The following is a 20,537-nucleotide window of genomic DNA, read 5'->3' on the forward strand; positions in this document are numbered from 1 at the left end:
TCACATAAAATGTATAATTTTTTTAAAGATAAAACGTATAATCTTAAATATTACTACTATAATTCACACTAGAATATAAGTAAGGATGTGCTCTTTAAAAAAAGATAAGTAAGGATGTGTACACGGGTAAAATAACTAGTTATTATATACAAGATTAAATTATTTTAAAGTTGTCTTTGTATAGCAGAATATTTTAACATTACATTTATATTTGACACTCCAATATATAGCAATCCAAAACTGTGCATGCACAACAACACCGTTTTTCCTTTTGTTTTTATTAGCATAAAAATTTGCGAGTTGTTCAAAAGTTGAAAGTTGAAACAACACTCAACTGATGACATATGTTATAGGAAAGTTTAAGTCCAATAATTCATTCCATATTTCTCTAATCATTTCTCTCTCTATTTGTGGAACCTTAATTAAGCTTTCTTTGGGGACTGTCGGAAACGAAGACATTTTAATTGAGCATGTTTATACGAAGAAATCAGGATGAGTTTATCTTGGATTATATTTTATTAAAATACTTAATAATATGATTTGTTTGGATCTGAGTTTGATTAGATTGAGATCCAATATAGTACATGAGATGAGACTAAGCTAACTTGATTTGTCAACATAATTTATATATCAATTTTAATATCATGCATGAATAAATTTAAAAAATATAAATGTTAAAAGAAAATAGAATATTGTATAGACATGGGGAAACTCAAAGTATGATTATAATTCGTCCTCAAAATAAAGCGGCTTCAATTTCTAAAACTCAAATCCATCAAAATTAGTTTTAGTCAAGACAAACCGAGTTACGAACACTCTTTTCTTCTATATATGCAAAACAAAGAATATTTTAGATAGTTTATGGAAAATAAATTATTTTAATAATTATTTATATGAATTTGATCTTGCCATAACTAGTTGTAATAGAATATTTTGATGTTCGTCAAACAGTAATTTTAAAACAATTTATTTTATTTAAGTTGTATAAAAAATCACTTTTAGATAATAAATTGTAAAAAAAATTTAACTTAATGTTCCTTTTTCAAATTTCAAATTCTTTTTTTTTATATTTTTACACTGTTACAAATTTATAACATCTTAAAATCACTAAAAAATTATATATAACATCTTAAAATGACTAAAAAATTATATGTGAGTGTCACATTTGATTAGATGAAGATGTGTATAGTCATGTAAATGTCTAAATAATGATCACATTATTATTATATAATGGTGATATTTGACGGTAATGATAAAAAAAATAATAAAAATAGGAATAAAAACTGTTAAAATTCTTTTAAGAACTAAAATTTAATTTTATGAAAAATAACCATGTTTAATTGAGATAAATTGTTGTATTAGTTGTCATGTGACTAATCTTGTCACCTAGGAGTCTCTCTCATAAGATAGTCACATCAATTTTTTTTTATATACTATATTTTTAATCTTGTATGTGTTCAAACCAATTGATAATGTCAAATTAGTTTATAAGAAATTAATTAAAAATATAATTTATCAAAAATATATTATACATTATTAGTCTTGTTACACTCTTTAATAATAGGATAAGTCACTTAACTTTCATGTCATTAGTTAATATAATTACTTAGTACAAAAACTAAAATTATTATCAAGAAAAAAAGTCTATGAAAAAAAAAATTATTTAGGAAGTATAAGTGAAATTTACAAAAGAAAAAAAAAATAGGGATGGTTATCGATATATCCCACGTTGAGGTTTCACTTGTATATATACCCCCCTAATCTATAATAATTTAGTGTATATATACTCCTTTCTTAATTTGGTAAAATTTTTATATACTCCTTTTTAACACTATTGAGGTATCATTACTTTGTCCTACTTCTAAGCAAGAGGTTTGGAACGTTATTTCTGTGATGAATAATAATAAAGCTCCTAGGCCAGATAATTTCAATGTTTTATTCTTCAAGAAGGCTTGGAATATCATTGGTGATGATATCTTTACAGTGGTTAATGAATTCTTTACAACTGGAAAAATTCTAAAGTAGCTCAACCATGCTATTATTGCGCTTATTCCTAAGCATGATCAGGGCTCCCAGGTTAACCATTTTAGACCCATATCTTGCTGTAATTTGTTATACAAGATTGTATCTAAAATTCTGGCTAACCGCATAGCCCTAGTGCTTGAGACTATTATTGGGGAAACTCAAACTGCTTTCATTAAGAACAGAAAGATGATGGACAACATCTTCCTAGTTCAAGAGATTTTGCGCAAATATGCCCGGAAAAGATCCTCTCCGAGATGCCTCCTGAAAATTGACTTGCATAAAGCTTATGATTTCATTTCCTGGGAATTCTTGGATTGGATGCTTAAGTCCATTGGCTTTCCAGCCCAGTTCTGTACTTGGATCATGGAATGTGTTTCATCCACTTCCTTTAGTGTGACAGTCAATGGATCCATTTATGGTCACTTCAAAGGGCAGCGGAGTCTTAGACAAGGGGATCCTCTCTCCCCTTATCTGTTTGTGCTCTGTTTGGAGTACTTTTCCAGAGATATGAGCAGCCTCAAGGAAGATGCCAATTTTAAATTTCATCCCAACTGTGCAAGTATTCAGCTATCTCATTTGGCTTTTGCAGATGATATTATGCTTCTATCTAGAGGAGATATCCCTTCTGTGTCAACTATGTTTGCCAAGCTTCAGCACTTCTATAGGGTTTCAGGGCTTTCCATCAGCTCTGATAAATCTGCCATATACTCAGCCGGTATTAGGCCTCATGAGCTTTCTCATATTCAGCAGCTTACTGGATTTAACTTGGGTGACTTCCCTTTCAGATACTTAGGTGTTCCCCTTTTATCATCTAGATTAAATGTATGTCATTATGCTCCCTTACTTTCCAAGATTACTGGCCTGATTCAGGGATGGAGCAAAAAGTCTTTATCTTATGCAGGTAAGTTAGAGTTGATCAGAGCGGTTATTCAAGGAATTGAGAATTTCTGGATGGGGATTTTTCCTTTGCCACAATCTGTTCTAGACCGGATCAACGCTTCGTGCCGTAATTTTCTGTGGGGCAAAGCGGATATTGGCAATCACAAGCCCTTGGTTGCTTGGTCAGTAGTTTGTTCTCCGAAAAAAGAAGGGGGTTTAGGCCTTTTTAATCTCAAGGACTGGAACCTTGCGCTTCTTTCCCGTATCCTGTGAGACTTTCATTGTAAGAAATATTCTCTATGGGTTCGGTGGGTTCACCATTACTATTTCAGAGGGAGCAATGTGTGGAATTACAATTCTTCTTCATCAGATTCAGTTTTGATAAAGAAAATCATTCAAATAAGGGACTTTATTATCTCTAAAGAGCTAAGTACGGAAGAGGCCAAAAAGAGGATTCAATCTTGGAGCATCAATGAACAATTGCTTGTTGACAAAGTCTATGAATACATTAGAGGTGTCAAGCCTACTGTTAGTTGGTGTTCTATTATATGGAACCCAGCAATCCCCCCTAAGATGTCTTTCATTTTGTGGCTTGCTAAAAGGAATCGGCTGCTTACTCTTGACAAAGTTGCTTTTTTGAACAAGGGTTCCCTCTGCCCTTTATGTTCAAATGAGTCTGAGTCAAATGCTCATTTGTTCTTTTCTTGCAGGAAATCTCTCCAAGTTTGGGCTCACATTCGTGATTTGGCTCCTTTTCGCAGACGTTTCACTTCTTTACAGCGCATTACTGACTCTTTAATTAGGGGCAGATCCACATTAGGTGTTCAAGGAAAATTACGTTGTCTGGCTATAGCAATTACAGTCTACTGCATTTGGCTGTCTAGGAACAAGCTGATTTTTGAAGATTATCAATTTTCTGTCATAAAGGTTATTAGCAAGATTAAGTTTCTTATGCATAGACAAGCGCATCTGTTGCATTTATTTTAGCATCTTGATATATGTCTTCTTGTATTAGGGAGACTTTTGATTTTCTTTAACTGCGGGGTATGCCCCGTTTATTATTGTATCATTTTAGGTTTAATATAATTTACATTTTTTCCCAAAAAAAAATTCTCTTAATGTTTTTTCCTTTTTTATACATATACTAACCTTCTTACTATTATACAACACCCTTTATATATTATATCTATGTACGTCTATAAGAAAAACTGGTCTAAATGATAAAATATTATTTAATATATATATATATATATATATATATATATATATATATATATATATATATATATATAATTTTCACTCATGTTAGATCTTCCGTGAAATAGAACCGTAGTTATTAATAATTAATTATAGACATCTCTTCTTAATTTAAAAAAAATCAAAATTACAAACAATAATAGACAAATACCTTTTTAGTGAGTATATAATGTCAATTATGATGACGTCATTGCTTACGCCAAACTGAAAGTTAGTCTGAATTGAGACTAAGCTGTGTTGCCACAGACCACAGTTCAAGGAAGTTGGAATATAATCAAATCTCATCGTATGGGGACAGTTTATGCAGTATTTTCTTTCTGTGTTTGATACGATTATGCACTAGTTATATATTAAATACTCACAGGAGAAATTAGTTTCATAGTGTCTTCTGCATAGTGCTGTCACTGACACACTTTCTTGCATATATTAATAATATACTTAAGGAGTGTTACCAAATTCTTTCTGACATTCATTTTTTAATATTTTTTTGGTTGGTTATCAATTTTTAATAAATTTAGAAGATAAAAATATTAATTGAGAAACAAAACTTATTAAAATTGATGATTTTTAATAAATTTAACTATCACAGAACAAATATAAAAAAGAGTGTTAGAAAAAGTATCCATAACATTCTTCTATTATATTTTACTCATGATTTTTCATCTATAGATTTTGATGAGTTAAAAGCTTTCTTTTAATTATATCATTAGTGTAAAATATTTATTCATTTTATTGATAATTAATTTTTATCAGAAAACCTAACTAATCATCTTTAATGAAAATTTCCTTTCAAATATAATTATTTTTCTCCATAAAATTTATTGATCAACAGGATAAATATTTGAGATTTGAGTTATTAATTTTAAACATATTTTTTTTATTCATAAGACTTAAAATCGAAATTTTAATTAAGAAAACTAAACTCAATTCCACTATAACCAATGATTGGTTGACCATAAATATTTAAGATTTGAGTTATTAATTCCAAGATATCATCATTTTAGTTTTCAATTTTGGAAATAAATTTCATTTTCTTGAATTTTGATATGCCTAGAGGTTTGTAAGTTTTTGGATGTCAGTGTGCATGAAGATTAATTTATCATCTATATTTATCTTTATATTGTATCTTTTTTATCAATAAAAATAAAAAAATAATGTGATAACACTTATGATAATTCAAATACTCCGTTGAAGCAATTAAATTAAACTTCATTGACTTATACTATATTTTTACTATATACATCTATTTATCTATTTATTACTATATCCATACTATACATTTGAAAGTTATTGTTGTGGAAACTTTTTACACATGGCATGTTGTGGTGCATTACCTCCAAAACCGCCTTTTTAAAAACCAACAAATTACTTACACTTTTAGCAGTATGACTGAGGGGGCCATGGCCTAGCCCCCTGACTTTTTTCTGAAAATTAAAATTAATGAGTGAGTGTGTGGCTGTAAAAATAAAAATAAAAAAGTGGGATGCAGTTTGCAAAAACTGGGCAAATACTATCACATAAATAAAAATCATATATTTTTTGGAACTTTTTTACAATATTATATTTTCTTAAAATTTTAGTTACTACTTACTATACAATTTTATCCTTAACTTTTTTATTATAAAATTGATAGTGATTTTATTTTTTTAATGAAATCTTATCTTAAGATTGCATTTTAATAATTTTTATTATATAATTATTTTTATCTCCTATTTTTTTCTAAACTAAAAAATCATTAAATCAATAGCAATTTTATCTTTTGTTAAAAATACTATTTAGATAATATATTTGATCAAATTTTAGTTATTATATAATCAATTTTTATCTCTTGGCATTTTAAATTATAACATTAATAGTAATTTTTTGTAAAGAAATCTTATTTGAATATTGTATTTGACTAATTCTAGTTATTATTTTTATGGAGCTTTGTTAATTTATAATTGTTAAAAATTATTTTTCTTGCAATCGAAAGAGTTATTGTTTATCAAAGTATCGGTAGACTATCAGAAAATGAAAGATGAATTCTTAAATAATTGTTTGTTATTATACGTTGAAAAGTAAATTGGTGAAAAGTTTAGCATGTGTTTTGATAAAAGTTATTGTAATTAAAGTTTTGGACATCAATTTATGAATATTTTTATGATATATAGATGTATTTTATTTTTTATTGTTGGTCCCCTTGTCATTTAAGTTGAGTCTGCCCCTAACTTTTAGTCAACATTTTAAAAAATATGTATTTCTAAAAAAAAAAATTAAAACTATACAAATCACTTACATTTGATTTTTGTTAATAATAAAAATTATAAATATTAATTCATTAATATATATATATATATATATATATATATGACTATTGAGGTATTTTTAATATTAATGGGTAATAGATACACGTAAAAATGACTATCATGATCGTCTCGATCACATTAACGAGTCGTTAATGAAAGTATTTGTACCTCAGTTACCCATTAAACATACTCATTTCTATTTGTTGTAGATTTTTCTCACACGTATAAATTTTTTTTTGTCATCCCTAGGTGGGAGGGAAAATCTCACTAAGATGATCATTTAGATTTTTTTAATGAAAATTAATCATCGACAAAGATAATGAATGCTCTACACCTATGTAATGGTAACCCCAACAAAGAATATAATGATATAGTACCAACAAATGTTAGGTTTGATGAAAGAGTCCAGTCTCCCACATTTAATGTTCTATCATACCTTGAACAACAATAGTACTTTTAAAAGATGGTTCACATGAAAATTTTAAAAAATAAAAGATATGTGAGAAAAATTATTTAGATATTATATTTTATCAAATTTTAGTTATTATACACCCAATTTTTATCTCTTGGGATTTTAAATTATAACATTAATAGTAATTTTTTGTAAAGAAATCTTATTTGAATATTGTTTTTGACTAATTCTAGTTATTATTTTTATGGAGCTTTGTTGATTTATATCGGTTAAAAAATATTTTTCTTGCAATCGAAAGAGTTCTTGTCTATCAAAGTATCAAAGACCGTAAGACAATGAAAGATGAATTCTTAACTAATTGTTTGTTAGTATACATTGAAAAGTAAATTGGTGAAAAATTTAGTATGGATTCAACTATAGATGATTGTCATGTCATGCAAGAAAGACATTCTGTGTTTTGATATAATGTTATTGTAATTAAAGTTTTGGAACATCAATTTATGAATATTTTCATGATATATAGATGAATTTTATTTTTTTATTATTGGTCCCCTTGTCATTTAAGTTGGGTCGGCCCCTAACTTTTAGTCAACATCTTAAAAAATATGTATTTCTACAAAAAAAAATCAAAACTATACAAATTACTTACTATTTTGCTTTCAGTTTTTGTTATAATAGACTTTATACAATATTAATTTGAATTTATGTTAATAATAAAAATTATAAATATTAATTCATTAATATATATATATATATATATATATGAGTATTAAGGTATTTTTAATATTAATGGGTAACGGATACCCACGGGAATGGCTACCATGATCGTCACAACCACATTAACAAGCAATTAATAAAAGTATTTGTACCCCATACTACTTGTAGGTACCCATTAAACATACTCATTTTTTATTTGTTGTAGATTTTTTCTACGGGTGCATATTTTTTTGTCATTCCTAGTTAGGATGGAAGATCTGGCTAAGATGATCAGTCAGATTTTTAATGAAAATTAATCATTGACAAAGTTAGGAAATACTCTGTATCACCCCAAAAAAGAATACAATGATAGTATCAACAAATATTGGGTTTAATGAAAGAGCTTAGTCTCCCACATTTAATGTCCAATCATAATACTTTTAAAAGATAGTTCACATAAAAATTTTAACAAATAAAAGACATGTGAGAAAATTGAATCCAAATTTCCAATCATTAATACAAGTATGTGGAAAGTCAAGAGGTACATCCCAAGAGCTGGTAAATGCATCTTGACTCTTGGAGAATTCCACTTGCATAATAAGAGGGTAAGTTGATAGGTGAAATACTTAATGTCCACTAAGTGATGAAGGAAGCCATGAACCTTTGCTATATAAAGGGGTCATGTGAAGACAAAAGTCACCACCAACCTAGAGAAGGGGTCACCACCCTAAAAAAGAAAGTTTTGTAATGAGATGAGTTTGTCTAGAAAACTTATAATGCTTTATGAGATAGTAATGAATATTTGTTGGGATGTTTTCATGGATTTAAATAACAGGTGTCGAACCATGTAAAAGATATGTCTTTCGCTATTTATATTATGATGTATGTCTCATACCTTTAATCATGATTGTGTGTGAAGAAAATTTTTCTCCCAACAATACATTAGTGGTATTAAATCTGCTTTATACTGTTATTTAATTATACATGTATTTGTATACTATAAAACAGAATCCCTACTTTGGAGAGTGAAACTCTCAACCTCTTTCTATTCTCTCCTTAAAAGGTACATTTGATACATTATTTCCCTTTTAGGCAAAAAAAAGTATTTCTCTCAATTATATTAAATTATCCTTTTTTTTATCTTATTTGATTTTTTAATCATATATTCATATTATTCTAAAATAATTTTATATCACAATTTAAATTTACTATAAATCTAACATATAATTTAAATGTTTTAAAATATTTATTTAATATGAATTTTGGTTATATTTGACAAAATTAGTAAAAAAACCAGCTTATTAAATGATAAATATTCGATAAAATTAGCTATTAAAATAGTTGAAAAGTATAAAATGAATGGAAAATAATAAAATATTAATTTATTTAAAAATGATAAACAGAAAATTTGATAAATATATTAAAGATAAAAAGAAAAAAATATAAATATTTAAAAAGTTAGAAGGTTTTAAAAAAAGTTATTTGAAGTAACATTCCAAAAAATATTAGAAGTTAATGAAAAGTTACTAAAACAATTTGTTTATCAAATAATCAAATGAATTTTTCAACTAATAAAAAAATTAGAAAGTTAAAATGTTTTCTCGAACATAATCTTTAATTATATAATGATTAATAAATTTATAAATATTTTATTTTTATGAATTATAATTATTTACATATAAATATTTATCTCATAGAATTCATAGAATCAAATACCAATTGTCGTATATAGTAAGAGACTTTGAAAAATATATTAACAACTTTTGAAAATTCAAAAAATTAAAATACTAAATCCACTTAATCGTAAAGAAATAATGTTCATAGTTAAAATTTCTCCGAAGAGGGGGAGTAATGAAGTGTAAGAACTAAGAAGTGTGATCCTGGTGTATCCACAATGGATAAGAAACAGTGACTCAGATTCTAACATCAACTTTAAACCTTGTCCTTTCATCATACACACATTTCACTAACATCAATCCCCTCAATCTGAAATGACAACCTTTGCATTCACTTCCTTGCTCCCACTTACAGTCTCATCACCATCTTCATCTTCCAAATTCTCAGCTTTTCATGCTATCAGAGCCTCATTAGATTCTGAGTATGTTGCCTCCCGACACACCCTTAGAAGGGAATTCTTGAAGGGTGTTGCTTTGATGCCTCTGCCACTTGTTGTGATGAGAGAACCACCCCCTTCACATGCTAGAGAAGTTGAGGTTGGCTCCTTCCTTCCACCCTCTCCCTCTGACCCTTCTTTCGTTCTCTTCAAGGCCACTCCCAAGGACACTCCAGCCCTTCGAGCAGGTACATTGATTTGAAACTAGAGAGTGGTTACTTAGTGATTGCATGGTTATGTGTTTGTGCATCACATTGTTTTGGTTTCATGTGGAAGGACAAGTGGTGATTATGATTATGATTATGATATTCCAAGAACCTGAATAATTTGATAGTTGGCCTAGGGAAACTATGATTTTGATGCTTTTCCTGCAAACTATTTGGTGCTTTCATTGATAGCTGGGGTCTTCCTAGGGATGATTTTGCCCCCTGGATATCTCATTTGATCTAATGGATGCCTTTCAATTGCATATTTTGATATTATAGCTGTGAATTTTGGAGGGTTATGACTCTCCGAAGGTCTTATTATTGTTATTATCATCTAGGTAGAATTCAATTTTGTAAAATTAACTCTGGGGTATTGTACAATCTGGTACCTAAAAGGGAAGGTCTATAATAAACTCTCATCCTCCCCATGGATGTGGGTTTGATTCCTCCTGATGCTAATAAAATCCCGCTTGGCGAGCAACCTCCTCAGGAAGGTCGGTTGGCACCCAACGGCTAGTGAGTAGCTACGATTAGATAAAATTGCTTGCAGTTTAGGTGATGCTGTTACCATCTAGATAGGCTTATGTTGGCAGTCCCAGTATTCCATTAGTGCTCTACTTGGTAGTATTTGGGATGTCTCCCTATTCTACCACATCATTAGCACCAAAAAAAAGTTCAGGTCTATACAAATTGATCCTCAGAAGTATCAACTTGATAACAAGTTTACCCTTCATCCCTCAAAGTACTAATTTGTATGGACAATACCTTTCAGGACCAAAGCAGTACAAGTTGCCACCCACCTTCACTGATTCATAGATTATAGTCAATAGTAGTTATGAGGTTATCCCCATGCATCTACAATTCTAAATTGCACCCTTTTTGGAAAATGGTCCATAAAGTTATCGGCTTCTGATGAATTTTACTGTTGACCTTTTTATATGTTCTTTGTATATATCCAAACTTGTTTATATTTAAGAGATCAAACCATATCTCAGGCAATTGATCTTGTCTGCTCTTGTTCTGTGCAATTGATACTCTAGATTTAGTTCTTTGCAGGAAATGTGCAGCCATACAAGTTTATCCTCCCCCCGACTTGGAAACAGGCTCGTGTAGCAAATATATTATCTGGAAATTACTGCCAGCCTAAATGTGCAGAGCCCTGGGTGGAGGTTAAGTTTGAAGATGAAAAACAAGGAAAAGTTCAGGTTGTTGCTTCGCCTTTGATACGCCTTACCAACAAACCGAATGCATCAATTGAGGACATCGGGAGCCCAGAAAAACTGATTGCTTCTCTTGGGCCATTTGTCACTGGAAACACTTTGGATCCAGATGAGCTCCTTGAGACTTCTGTTGAAAAGATTGGCGATCAGACAGTACATTTTCTTTCCATAGCCTACTTGTCTGAACACTTATGCTTTTCTTTTGTTTTTACTTATTAGAAAATGAAGAAACTGAATAAAGTTCTCAAGTAATGAGTTTAACAATTAATAGTCTTTTATTTTTTTCAACATTGTGACAAAATCAATGATATTAACTTCAGTTCCTATCCTCCAAGCATTAGCTACGTAGAGAGAACAAGAATGTTCCAGTTGAAGCATTTCTCTAAAATGAGCAATGTAGAAGAGGTTTATGCACACATGTATTACACAAGTTGCAATAAGAAATTTCAGAGAACTAAGTATTTGAAATCTCTGGAAGGAGCATTGTGAACTTTCTGTAGTGTCTTTTTACCAGTAGCATTTCATTTATTATTTTGTGTTGCAATATGGTGCTTATAACAGTTTTATCTGTCCACATGTCTATTCTTAAGAAACACCCTGTGCCTTGTGCAGCCGCTATTGAAAACGATAAACAGAACACAAAACCAAGTTTTGTATCTACTGAAACTCACACCATTATAGATTGTATTGCATACTCTTTATAAATATCTTCTCTTCATGTTGCTGGCTAAATATTGTTTAGTATAGAAAACTGCTGTTGCCTATTATTAGTGACTAACATTTCTGAAATGGTGTCTGCAGTACTACAAATACGTGCTCGAAACACCATATGCTCTCACAGGAACACACAATCTTGCAAAAGCAACAGCAAAGGGAAACACTGTTGTTTTGTTTGTGGTTAGTGCCAATGACAAGCAGTGGCAAACTTCTGAGGAGACTCTAAAGGCCGTGCTTAATTCCTTTGAAGTTTAGTTTTCTCTCAAAGGTAAATAAGAGAAGTTTACCTTCAGTTTATTTCCTTCTAGTTTTTGTTTATACAAAATTACTCAGCAAGAGCTGCATTGGCACCCATTTCAATTTTGTGTTCCGTAGTTAACCTTTAACTTCAACAGTCTGGCCTTTTTCTTCTTTGTATATATATACCTGATTGAGTAAATGACATATGTATTGATTATCTTTATTTTATCTTGTAACCAAAAGAGTAAAATTAACAAAAAAAAAAAAGTTAAATAAGAACAAGAAGAAGAAAATAAAGATGTTCAGTACAGTAGCTGATTCATTAACTTCATTTGCATAGCACTCCTCTTGTCCTATATTTATTTTTATTATCTCCTTCCAATGTAGAAACAATCACTTTGGCTTAAAAAATTTCATTTTTCTGAAACCAATATCATTTGCCTGAATCTTTTTTCATATTATCCTCACAATTATTCTTGATGTTTTCAACACTTTTCAGTGTTAATGAGCTCTACAACTTTCTCATTTCAAAACCTTAGTTATTTTCAATGGTAAGAGCTCTAATATCTTCCAGCCCTCTTTTATTTTCACCTTAGGTGAGGACAAATATCTTCGCACGTAATTGTACAAAATTGAAATTTCAATGGCCTCAACATAAGTGTTCCCTTTACCTTAATCATCTAATGTATAATTTTAATGCATTTTTTTTATCAAAATATACTGACTGTTAGACTGTTGGATCTTAAATACATTATTTGTTGAATGATTCTAAACCTTTCTACTAATCCTCCTTAAGTTTTAGGAAGATTTTCTTATTTGTATTAAGGACTTCTAAAACCAAAGCACTTGAAACACTCCTTTTATAAAGCCAATGCATCTTGGCAGAGAAAGCACACTGCTATATTTTTAGCGCTGTGGCCAGCTTTTAAATTGAGCATATTGCTTCATTCTTCCCTTTATCAACCTTATGTTTTGCATTTCTCTTTTCTAAACATACACAATCATCCTCCCTTAAAAAAGAGAAATTTGTAATAGGAAAATAATAGATAACCAGAATTCTGTTGATAGAAATTTTGTTAGAATGATTTTACATTTTTAACTCTTTGTTATTTGAACAGTACCAACTCTTTTGACTTATCCAACAAGGACCCATGAATCTTGACAAATTCTGGCTCAATTCTGTCAATTTATTTCTGTCTGTGTCATTATTGCTCTTTCAGTCTTTCAAGTGACATTTTGTAAAACATGGTAGTATGGGTAAATATAGTAAAAAAAAATTGCTGAATGATAAATATAGTAAATTAACATAGCGAGTTCGAATTTTTGCTCCATTTATGTAGACCGACATAAATTTATTATTTCATGGTTGATGTTAAATCCATGGAATAGTATTAGGGGAGCAGATCTCCACAATTTATAAAAAGTTGCAAAATCTCAATTTAAATAAATAATAACCGTTGGATTAAAATTAATGATTAAGATGAATTTTGACACCGTTTTCCTTAACATATTTTTAACTCACATTAAATGCATGACTTCTAGAACTGAAACATTGCTTCCTTTGGCAACTTCCTTTTACAACTCATTTCAATACAGAAATTTTCCTAAAGAATTTTTCATCTTAAACTTTCATATAAGCACATATAAGTTCTTGAGCAAAATCCACCAAAAAGTTTCTCCTGTTACCGTCTTGCTCATATTGGTTCTTGCTTGCTTCCTATCTTTGTTAAGTTACAATATTGATGTGATTTTAATCCCTTCCAAATATCTCATTTTAATACAAAAGTTTCCCCTCTTGTGACACAACATGAGGTTGTAGATGTGAAAAGAAAAACTTCTATAGACACCAATTTTAGTCCTATGCCAACAAAAACAATTTTAATGGTGGCCACTTTTTCATCCTAAAAAATAGAAAACACATAAAAAAATACTCATCAAACACTATCAGAATCTTCAACTTAATTAAAGTTATTATCCACAAAATCTTAACAAGTAATTAGTTCTTAAAGTAATTCATTTTAGAACAATAATTGACAAGCCTAGATAAAGAAGAATACATTAGGACAATTGATAAATGCATATTTCATTGATGGCTAGCATTTGCCAATTGTCTTTTTTTACTTTCTTCAATTTTCTTAAAATTAAAAAACAACAAAAATCAACTTTGTCAATAATAATAAAATGATCAATGGCCATCTTATTCAGAAATAGAAAAAAATTCATTATTTTATTGAATTAGTCATGAATCATGCCAAAAATTGGGTTTGGCACATCCTTTGGTCGCTGCCGCTGGTGTCTCGTGGTGGAGCTTTGTTGGTGTCGCTCTTTGATCGTCGCCACCAATCACTCTCTCTAGTTGCTAGAGTCACCATGAAGCCGAAGTTATCGCGTCTTCTTCAAAAACTTGTTCATCCCTTGTCACTAACCTTTATAAAGCCTCGCTTTCGATCACGGGAGCCACCACAACGTTGAGGTTATCGCGTCTTCTTTCGACTGCTCGTTGCCAACCTTCTTGAAATTATCCTGTTAGGACAAATTGATTTGGGAAAGGGGGAATAAAATTAGGGCTGGAGAGTTGTTTCTAACTTTAATGAAACAACGAGTTTTGTTAAAATTCATTCTAACCATTCATTTTAATCAACAGTTATTATTTATTTAAATTAAAATTATGCAGTTTTTTATAAATTGAGGAGATTCGTTCCCATAATATTAGACATGCTGAACATTGAAATGTACATAAATATATTGTAGTCTTCGAAAATGTTACCTATATAGTACCAACTATTTTTTTAATAATATTATTGATACGAAATATTTATCAATTTTAGTGATGATTATTCTTTTCAAATATCACTCGAACTAACGACTTATGTATTAACTATTATAAAACAACATTGATTTTACTTTTAGGTTTAATTATATTTTTTACTCTAATTTAATTTTTAGTATATATTACCCCCAAATTTTACCTTTTGTCATTTGAGTACTAAAGTTTTAAATAAGTCCTTAAAATTTTTATTCGTTTTCATCTAAATTTTTAAATTTAACTACTAATTATGTTTTTAGTTCTTAAATATATAATATTATCTCCAAAATCACAGTTTTATAAATTTTGAACTAATATAATCGACAAATTACACTTTCGATTTTTTTTGAATTTTTTTAAAATTCTAAGACAATATGACAGTATTATCCACTTTTAGAAATTAAAAGAATAATTTACTCAAATAATAAGCTATTAACCAATATGTAATGAAAGCGACTAAAGACACTTCAGCAGGTTTTTAATCTAAATCAATTTTACAGAAAAATAACCATCATAAAATCAAGCTCGTGCTTTGATAAAAAAAAATCAACTGTGTAAAATCATAATTATCCAAAATCAAGCCAAACACATTTCAACTATAAATTCAACAACGCATGACAAGGGATCCACTTTTAAACTTAAGGTGGGCATATATTATTAAGTTTCTAAGAAAGGTCTCAACTCAGTACACGCAGTTGGTCAAGCCCAGCTTCTAAATTCTCTCAGGTACATTTTTAAGACTGCTACTTTAAATATGTTAATATGTACAAAACTGGAGATGAGTTTCTTTCCTTCCCAGTCCCCCACATCCTTTGTTACAGAAACTAGAACAACTCAGGTTAGATGCTTCGGCTGCATCAAAACTTTTTACCGAAGGATGGATTGTCATACATAACCAGTCACTAAATGAGGAGAAGCACGAGGCAGACCACACGAGTAAGTGACATACTTGACACTATCAATTAGCACAACCACAAAAATCCGAGAGAGTGACTTTGGCCTCATCATGCCATCAACATCAACATCACCATCACCAGCCTCTCTGGGATCAACAAGGACTGAAACCACCATAGAAGACTTGTTACCATGGAAGTGGTCTTTCTGCAAATTTTTCACTTGTTCTTCAGTTATGTTCAGACTAGACCCATTAAGCGGCTCTGGGAGCTCATGAAGGGTTCTTCTATTCCTGGTCTTCTTAACACTGGTAGCATTCTGATGGTTTTCGGTGGAAACATTGGCTACTGATGTTGCAGGAACTATTGCTCCAGGACTTGGAGAAGCATCAAACTGGAAAACTTCAGTGCACATGCCAGAACTTAACATTGGCCCTGTATTAGAGAACAAGAAAACTCAGTATATTTTCAACGTTATACAGGGTACCAAAATAGGCCAACAGGTCCTTTATTTTGGCATAAAAGAAAAATACTTTGCTCAGGCATGATTGAGAGGTGGACACCGCAAAGACATTGTTTTCAGCTCTTATATTCAGAAGAAACCATCAATAATGAGTGTATATCATGGCCTAAGAAAAACTATTCCACAGCTACAACAATGAAGAAATGAACCAACAATGCAAAAATTACTGGAAAGATATTTTTAAATCAAGAACATTTAAAACCTTGCTCATCAAACTAGTCCATCTAACCAACCAATTTGGAAGAAATATGAAAGAACTAAGGAAACTTATTGCATAAATATTTATATCATACAAATTTTCAATGACCAAACAACATGATTTGTAGTCGAGGGAAACTAAGGAACAGCCTGAGGAAACACAAAACATGTTAGCATATTCAAGACTTGATCATCGCCAAAATTAAAAACCTTAAGCCTAGAATATTCACAATTAAGATTAGACAGAAACCAGGAAGACATAACATAAGCCAATAGAGAAAGAGTTAATGTAACATTTTCATCCCTATCATGCAACCTACACAGAGTAAAATTCAGAAGGAAAGCCAGAATATACGGATAATCACCTGCAAGACCTTCACGGAACCACTGTTGCATTTTACCATCAGTTGCAGAGGACTTCATATGGTCCTTCAAAGCTTTGGTTGAACCAGAGCCAAGAGCCTTCCTCTGTTCAGGAGAAACCCTATACACATGTGGATGTTGATCTCTGCTTCTTCCAACTCCAGGAATAGCCAATGCAGAATCCAAATCCTTAGGAATGGCCAACCCAGTTTCCCTCTTGTCCTTCTTTGCCTCAGCAGTTTGAGATGCCATGGCTTTCTCACTGGCCATAATGGAATGGATAATCAAGTTCCCATCAATCTTCACCATCTTATCATTCCTAGGAACATACAGAGAAGCAACAAGGGGCTCACTAGCATTGCCCTGACGACTGGAATCATCTGGGCCTTTCCGATCATGCCTTTCTTCTCTTAAATTCCGGCCTCTCTTCTCATAATTCTTCACTCTGTCAGAAACACTAAACCTCCCATTAGAAAATCCTACATCCCCATCTCTTCCAGACCCATTCCTAGGACCATTCAAAGACCAAACCTTCCCTCCACCATGACCATACACCCTATCACTAACATAATTAGAACTACCAGTACCGGGAACATTGTCCACTAAACCCCCAAACCTAAAATCAACAACAGGAACAAGCCCACCAAAAAGCATGATAAAGAAAAACAAACCCAACAAACTAATACTAGCAACCTTCTTAGTTTTCCCCTCACTCTTCTTACTCTCACTCTTTTTACTCTTGGGGGCTGAAGCAGGTTGCTGAGGCTTCAACCTAGGAATGGGAACCAAAGGAACCTGAGACCCTTGAGGCTTAACAACATAAGGAGCACATGGCATCCATGGATAAGGCATGGGTGCCATTGGAGGATGATGAGGGTACATCCCAGGAGCAGGAGGAGGAGGAGGAGGACACATCACACCAGCAGCAGCACCCACTTGCTGTCTAAGAGTAGCAATCTCAGCCACCATATACGACATCTTACTACTCATATCAGCAATGATGGAATTCAATGATCTAACTTTCTCTTCAAGCTCCTCCACGTAATGCTTCTTCCTCTGCCTAGAAAGCTGTGCACTTTCCCTGTTCCTCATCAACCTCGCCTTCCTCTTCTCATCCTCGTCTTCAATTCCATTCAAATCAGATTGAAACTGTTTCTCAGTCTTATTATTATTATTATTCTCCACAGAGGAAGAGAACCTTCTGTGCTTGGTAGCACTTCCCTCGCAACTCCCTTTCTTCCTCTTCAGATCAAAAGCTGGAACTTCCTCCATTTTCACACCATTGTTTGTAGCTGCATGTGCATGAAACGATGTTATGTCTCTCTCGTAAGGGCCAGAATCAGGTGAGGGCGAGTGCATGGCCTCGTATACACCCGATCCGCCGTTGCCGGAACCCTGCGACGAAACCGGTCCGTTGGAAGACTCCTCCCGTTCGCAGAATTCAGCCTCCGGCGAAGGAACGCTCGGAACCCTAACATTATCGGCGGAATCAGATTCCGACACTTGCGAATTGAAAAACCTGGAAACGCCGTCGCCGGAAACCGCGGATGCGTCGGAATCGGAATTCTTCGCGGAGGAATCGTCGATGGGCGGCGAAACGGAGGCGTAATTAGGGTTACAGGCGTCGGGGAGGAGGAAATCCTCGGCGTCGGAGGGGATGTAGATGTCATCGAGGTCGTCGAAGGTGATTTCGAATTCTCCGTTGTTGTTGTTGAAATCCATGCCGAATTCGAGATCGGAGGGGAAGGGGAGCCCATCAGTAGTGTTGAAGAGCGAGTCCATGGAGGGGATGGGGAAGGCGCTGAAGTCGGTGGAGAAGTCATCGAACACGATATCGGACGCCGGAGGCTCCGGCGACGGTTCCACGGCGGGCATTGACTCAGTCATTCGAGAGGGTTTCTGAGAAATGGAGGAGAAGAAATGGGTTTTGGGAATTTTTGGGGTTTCGTTCGTTATTTGTAGCAGGGCGCGTGGTTCACGCGCTAAAACCCTGTACATCAATGAAATAGTTACTTTGTCTGTGTTCTCGTCTTCCGCTGACTCGTATGTGCCACGCGTTGCGAGGAGCGGCCGTTGCTTATTAATGCGATTTTATGGAGTGTTATTGCAGGAGACACAGTTTTATTATTTATTATTACTGCTTTTGTCCCTTAAAAAAACAAAAAATTATCTAAAATAATTATTTTTTATTTATATTTCTTATAAATTTCTTGGGTAGATGATGAGAGTATCATTTTTTTCTTAATCAATATCTAAAATTACTTACTAGCATTTTCTTTTTTATTATTGTTTATTATTATTATTATTATTATTATTTTGAAGCAATATTATTATATCATTATCATCAATCAACGACAACAATTTTTTGGATAATGATTATATTTAATTAAGGATCTTGCTAGATTATGTAACTAATAAAATGTTTATTTTCTTAATCGATACCCGATACTAATTAGCATTTTCCTTTAATTAATTATATACTAATGTGAAAAAAGTGTGCCTTGGAAACTTCTCTGAGTGTGGGAAGGGATAATGGGGAGATTTGGAAAACAAAATCCAGTGACGAGGAGTTACGTTTCCGCTACGCTCGGTTGCTTTCAACGACCGCGACGTACGGTGTCACGTTCTAAATGACTTTTCTTTTTAAAAGGTGAACAAGGATTAGACGGTATAAAAATAGTTTTTTAACATTTAATTTAAAAAATGATTAAGAGGCGGTATAAAATAAAAAACAATAGATTAGATAAATATTCAAAAACTTATAAATCATTACACCTAATTTAACTTTTTGTTGAGTGTCTAACAAAAGTAAAAATATAATATTATTCTTATTGTCTGACTTCTCATTATCCCAAGTTTTTTTATTTTTTCATATATGCCCTCTTCATCTAAATATTCTTCTTCAAACATTAACAATCTCACCACCTTCCTCTCCATCGTGCAAGAGCTCTCCTAATTTACCTCCCTCCTCACTTCCATCACGCCCCTTGCCAGGGATCGCCCCTCCCTCTCCATTCTTGTCGTCCCCAACGCCTACCTAACTCGTCGACAATGATCACCTCTCCCTGGCCACCCTCATTGACATCCTTCGCTACCACGTCTTTCTCTGGTTCCTCTCTTGGTCCAACCTCCCTGCCCTACCCCCTTCGACAAGCTCATCACCACGCTCCTTCAAACCACCACCCACGCCATGAACAACTTCAGCTCCATGATCCTCACCCGCGACTCCTAATCTGACGTCATCTCGATCTGCTCCCATGCACCGTACTCTCCCTCCAACGCCACCATCCTCTCCTTCACAAAGAAGTGTGGCGACAATAGAAAGCCGTTGAACTTCACCGTGCTGAACTTCCTCCTCGCTGACAAGGACACATCGTCGATGACGCTAAGCTGGTTCTTTTGGCTCATCATGAACCACCCCGTCGTGGAAGAGAAGATTGTCGCAGAGCTAATGGCGGTGCTTACTTCCACTTGTGGCAGTGATCGACGACGCTGGATGGAGGAGGTAGTGGACTTCAAAAAAGTGAAGAAACTTGTTTACTTAAAAGTAGCGTTAGCCGAAATACTGCGTGATAATAAATTTTATGTTAAATGATAAAATAATTTAAAAAGTTTCAAAATCTTGTTTTGTATCTTTTCCTAGTGCAAACCAAACATTGTACAATACCAATGGTATTATAGCAAAATTTACATTATTTTGTCTA

The 20,537-nt window shown here is 32.5% G+C and overlaps 2 protein-coding genes across 2 annotated transcripts; one reads left to right on the forward strand and one right to left on the reverse strand.

The window, feature by feature from the left end:
• Nucleotides 1-9,439: 9,439 nt before the first annotated feature.
• LOC114406600 (psbP domain-containing protein 6, chloroplastic-like) lies at nt 9,440-12,273 on the forward strand. Its single transcript, XM_028369353.1, has 3 exons — nt 9,440-9,855; nt 10,930-11,246; nt 11,895-12,273. Exons 1-3 carry the CDS (start codon nt 9,546-9,548, stop codon nt 12,063-12,065), a joined length of 798 nt encoding a protein of 265 aa, XP_028225154.1. The 5' UTR covers nt 9,440-9,545; the 3' UTR covers nt 12,066-12,273.
• A 3,150-nt stretch (nt 12,274-15,423) lies between these two features.
• Nucleotides 15,424-18,846, reverse strand: LOC114406601 (bZIP transcription factor 17-like). Its single transcript, XM_028369354.1, has 2 exons — nt 16,836-18,846; nt 15,424-16,184 (listed from the first exon to the last, which is right to left on the reverse strand). The coding sequence occupies exons 1-2, from the start codon at nt 18,829-18,831 to the stop codon at nt 15,742-15,744; spliced, it is 2,439 nt and encodes an 812-aa protein (XP_028225155.1). The 5' UTR covers nt 18,832-18,846; the 3' UTR covers nt 15,424-15,741.
• Between the last annotated feature and the right edge of the window lie 1,691 nt (nt 18,847-20,537).

This window comes from Glycine soja, chromosome 3 (assembly GCF_004193775.1).
Source record: "Glycine soja cultivar W05 chromosome 3, ASM419377v2, whole genome shotgun sequence".
NCBI classification, from domain to species: Eukaryota; Viridiplantae; Streptophyta; class Magnoliopsida; order Fabales; family Fabaceae; genus Glycine; species Glycine soja.

Excerpts from the sequence above, each read along its gene's own strand:
- LOC114406600 (XM_028369353.1), top strand. The coding sequence starts at position 9,546 with ATGACAACCTTTGCATTCACTTCCTTGCTCCCACTTACAGTCTCATCA. Across the intron at positions 9,856-10,929 it reads CACTCCAGCCCTTCGAGCAG|GAAATGTGCAGCCATACAAG; the intron begins GTACATTGATTT and ends AGTTCTTTGCAG. Across the intron at positions 11,247-11,894 it reads AAAAGATTGGCGATCAGACA|TACTACAAATACGTGCTCGA; the intron begins GTACATTTTCTT and ends TGGTGTCTGCAG.
- LOC114406601 (XM_028369354.1), bottom strand. The coding sequence starts at position 18,831 with ATGTACAGGGTTTTAGCGCGTGAACCACGCGCCCTGCTACAAATAACG. Across the intron at positions 16,185-16,835 it reads GTTCCGTGAAGGTCTTGCAG|GGCCAATGTTAAGTTCTGGC; the intron begins GTGATTATCCGT and ends TCTCTAATACAG.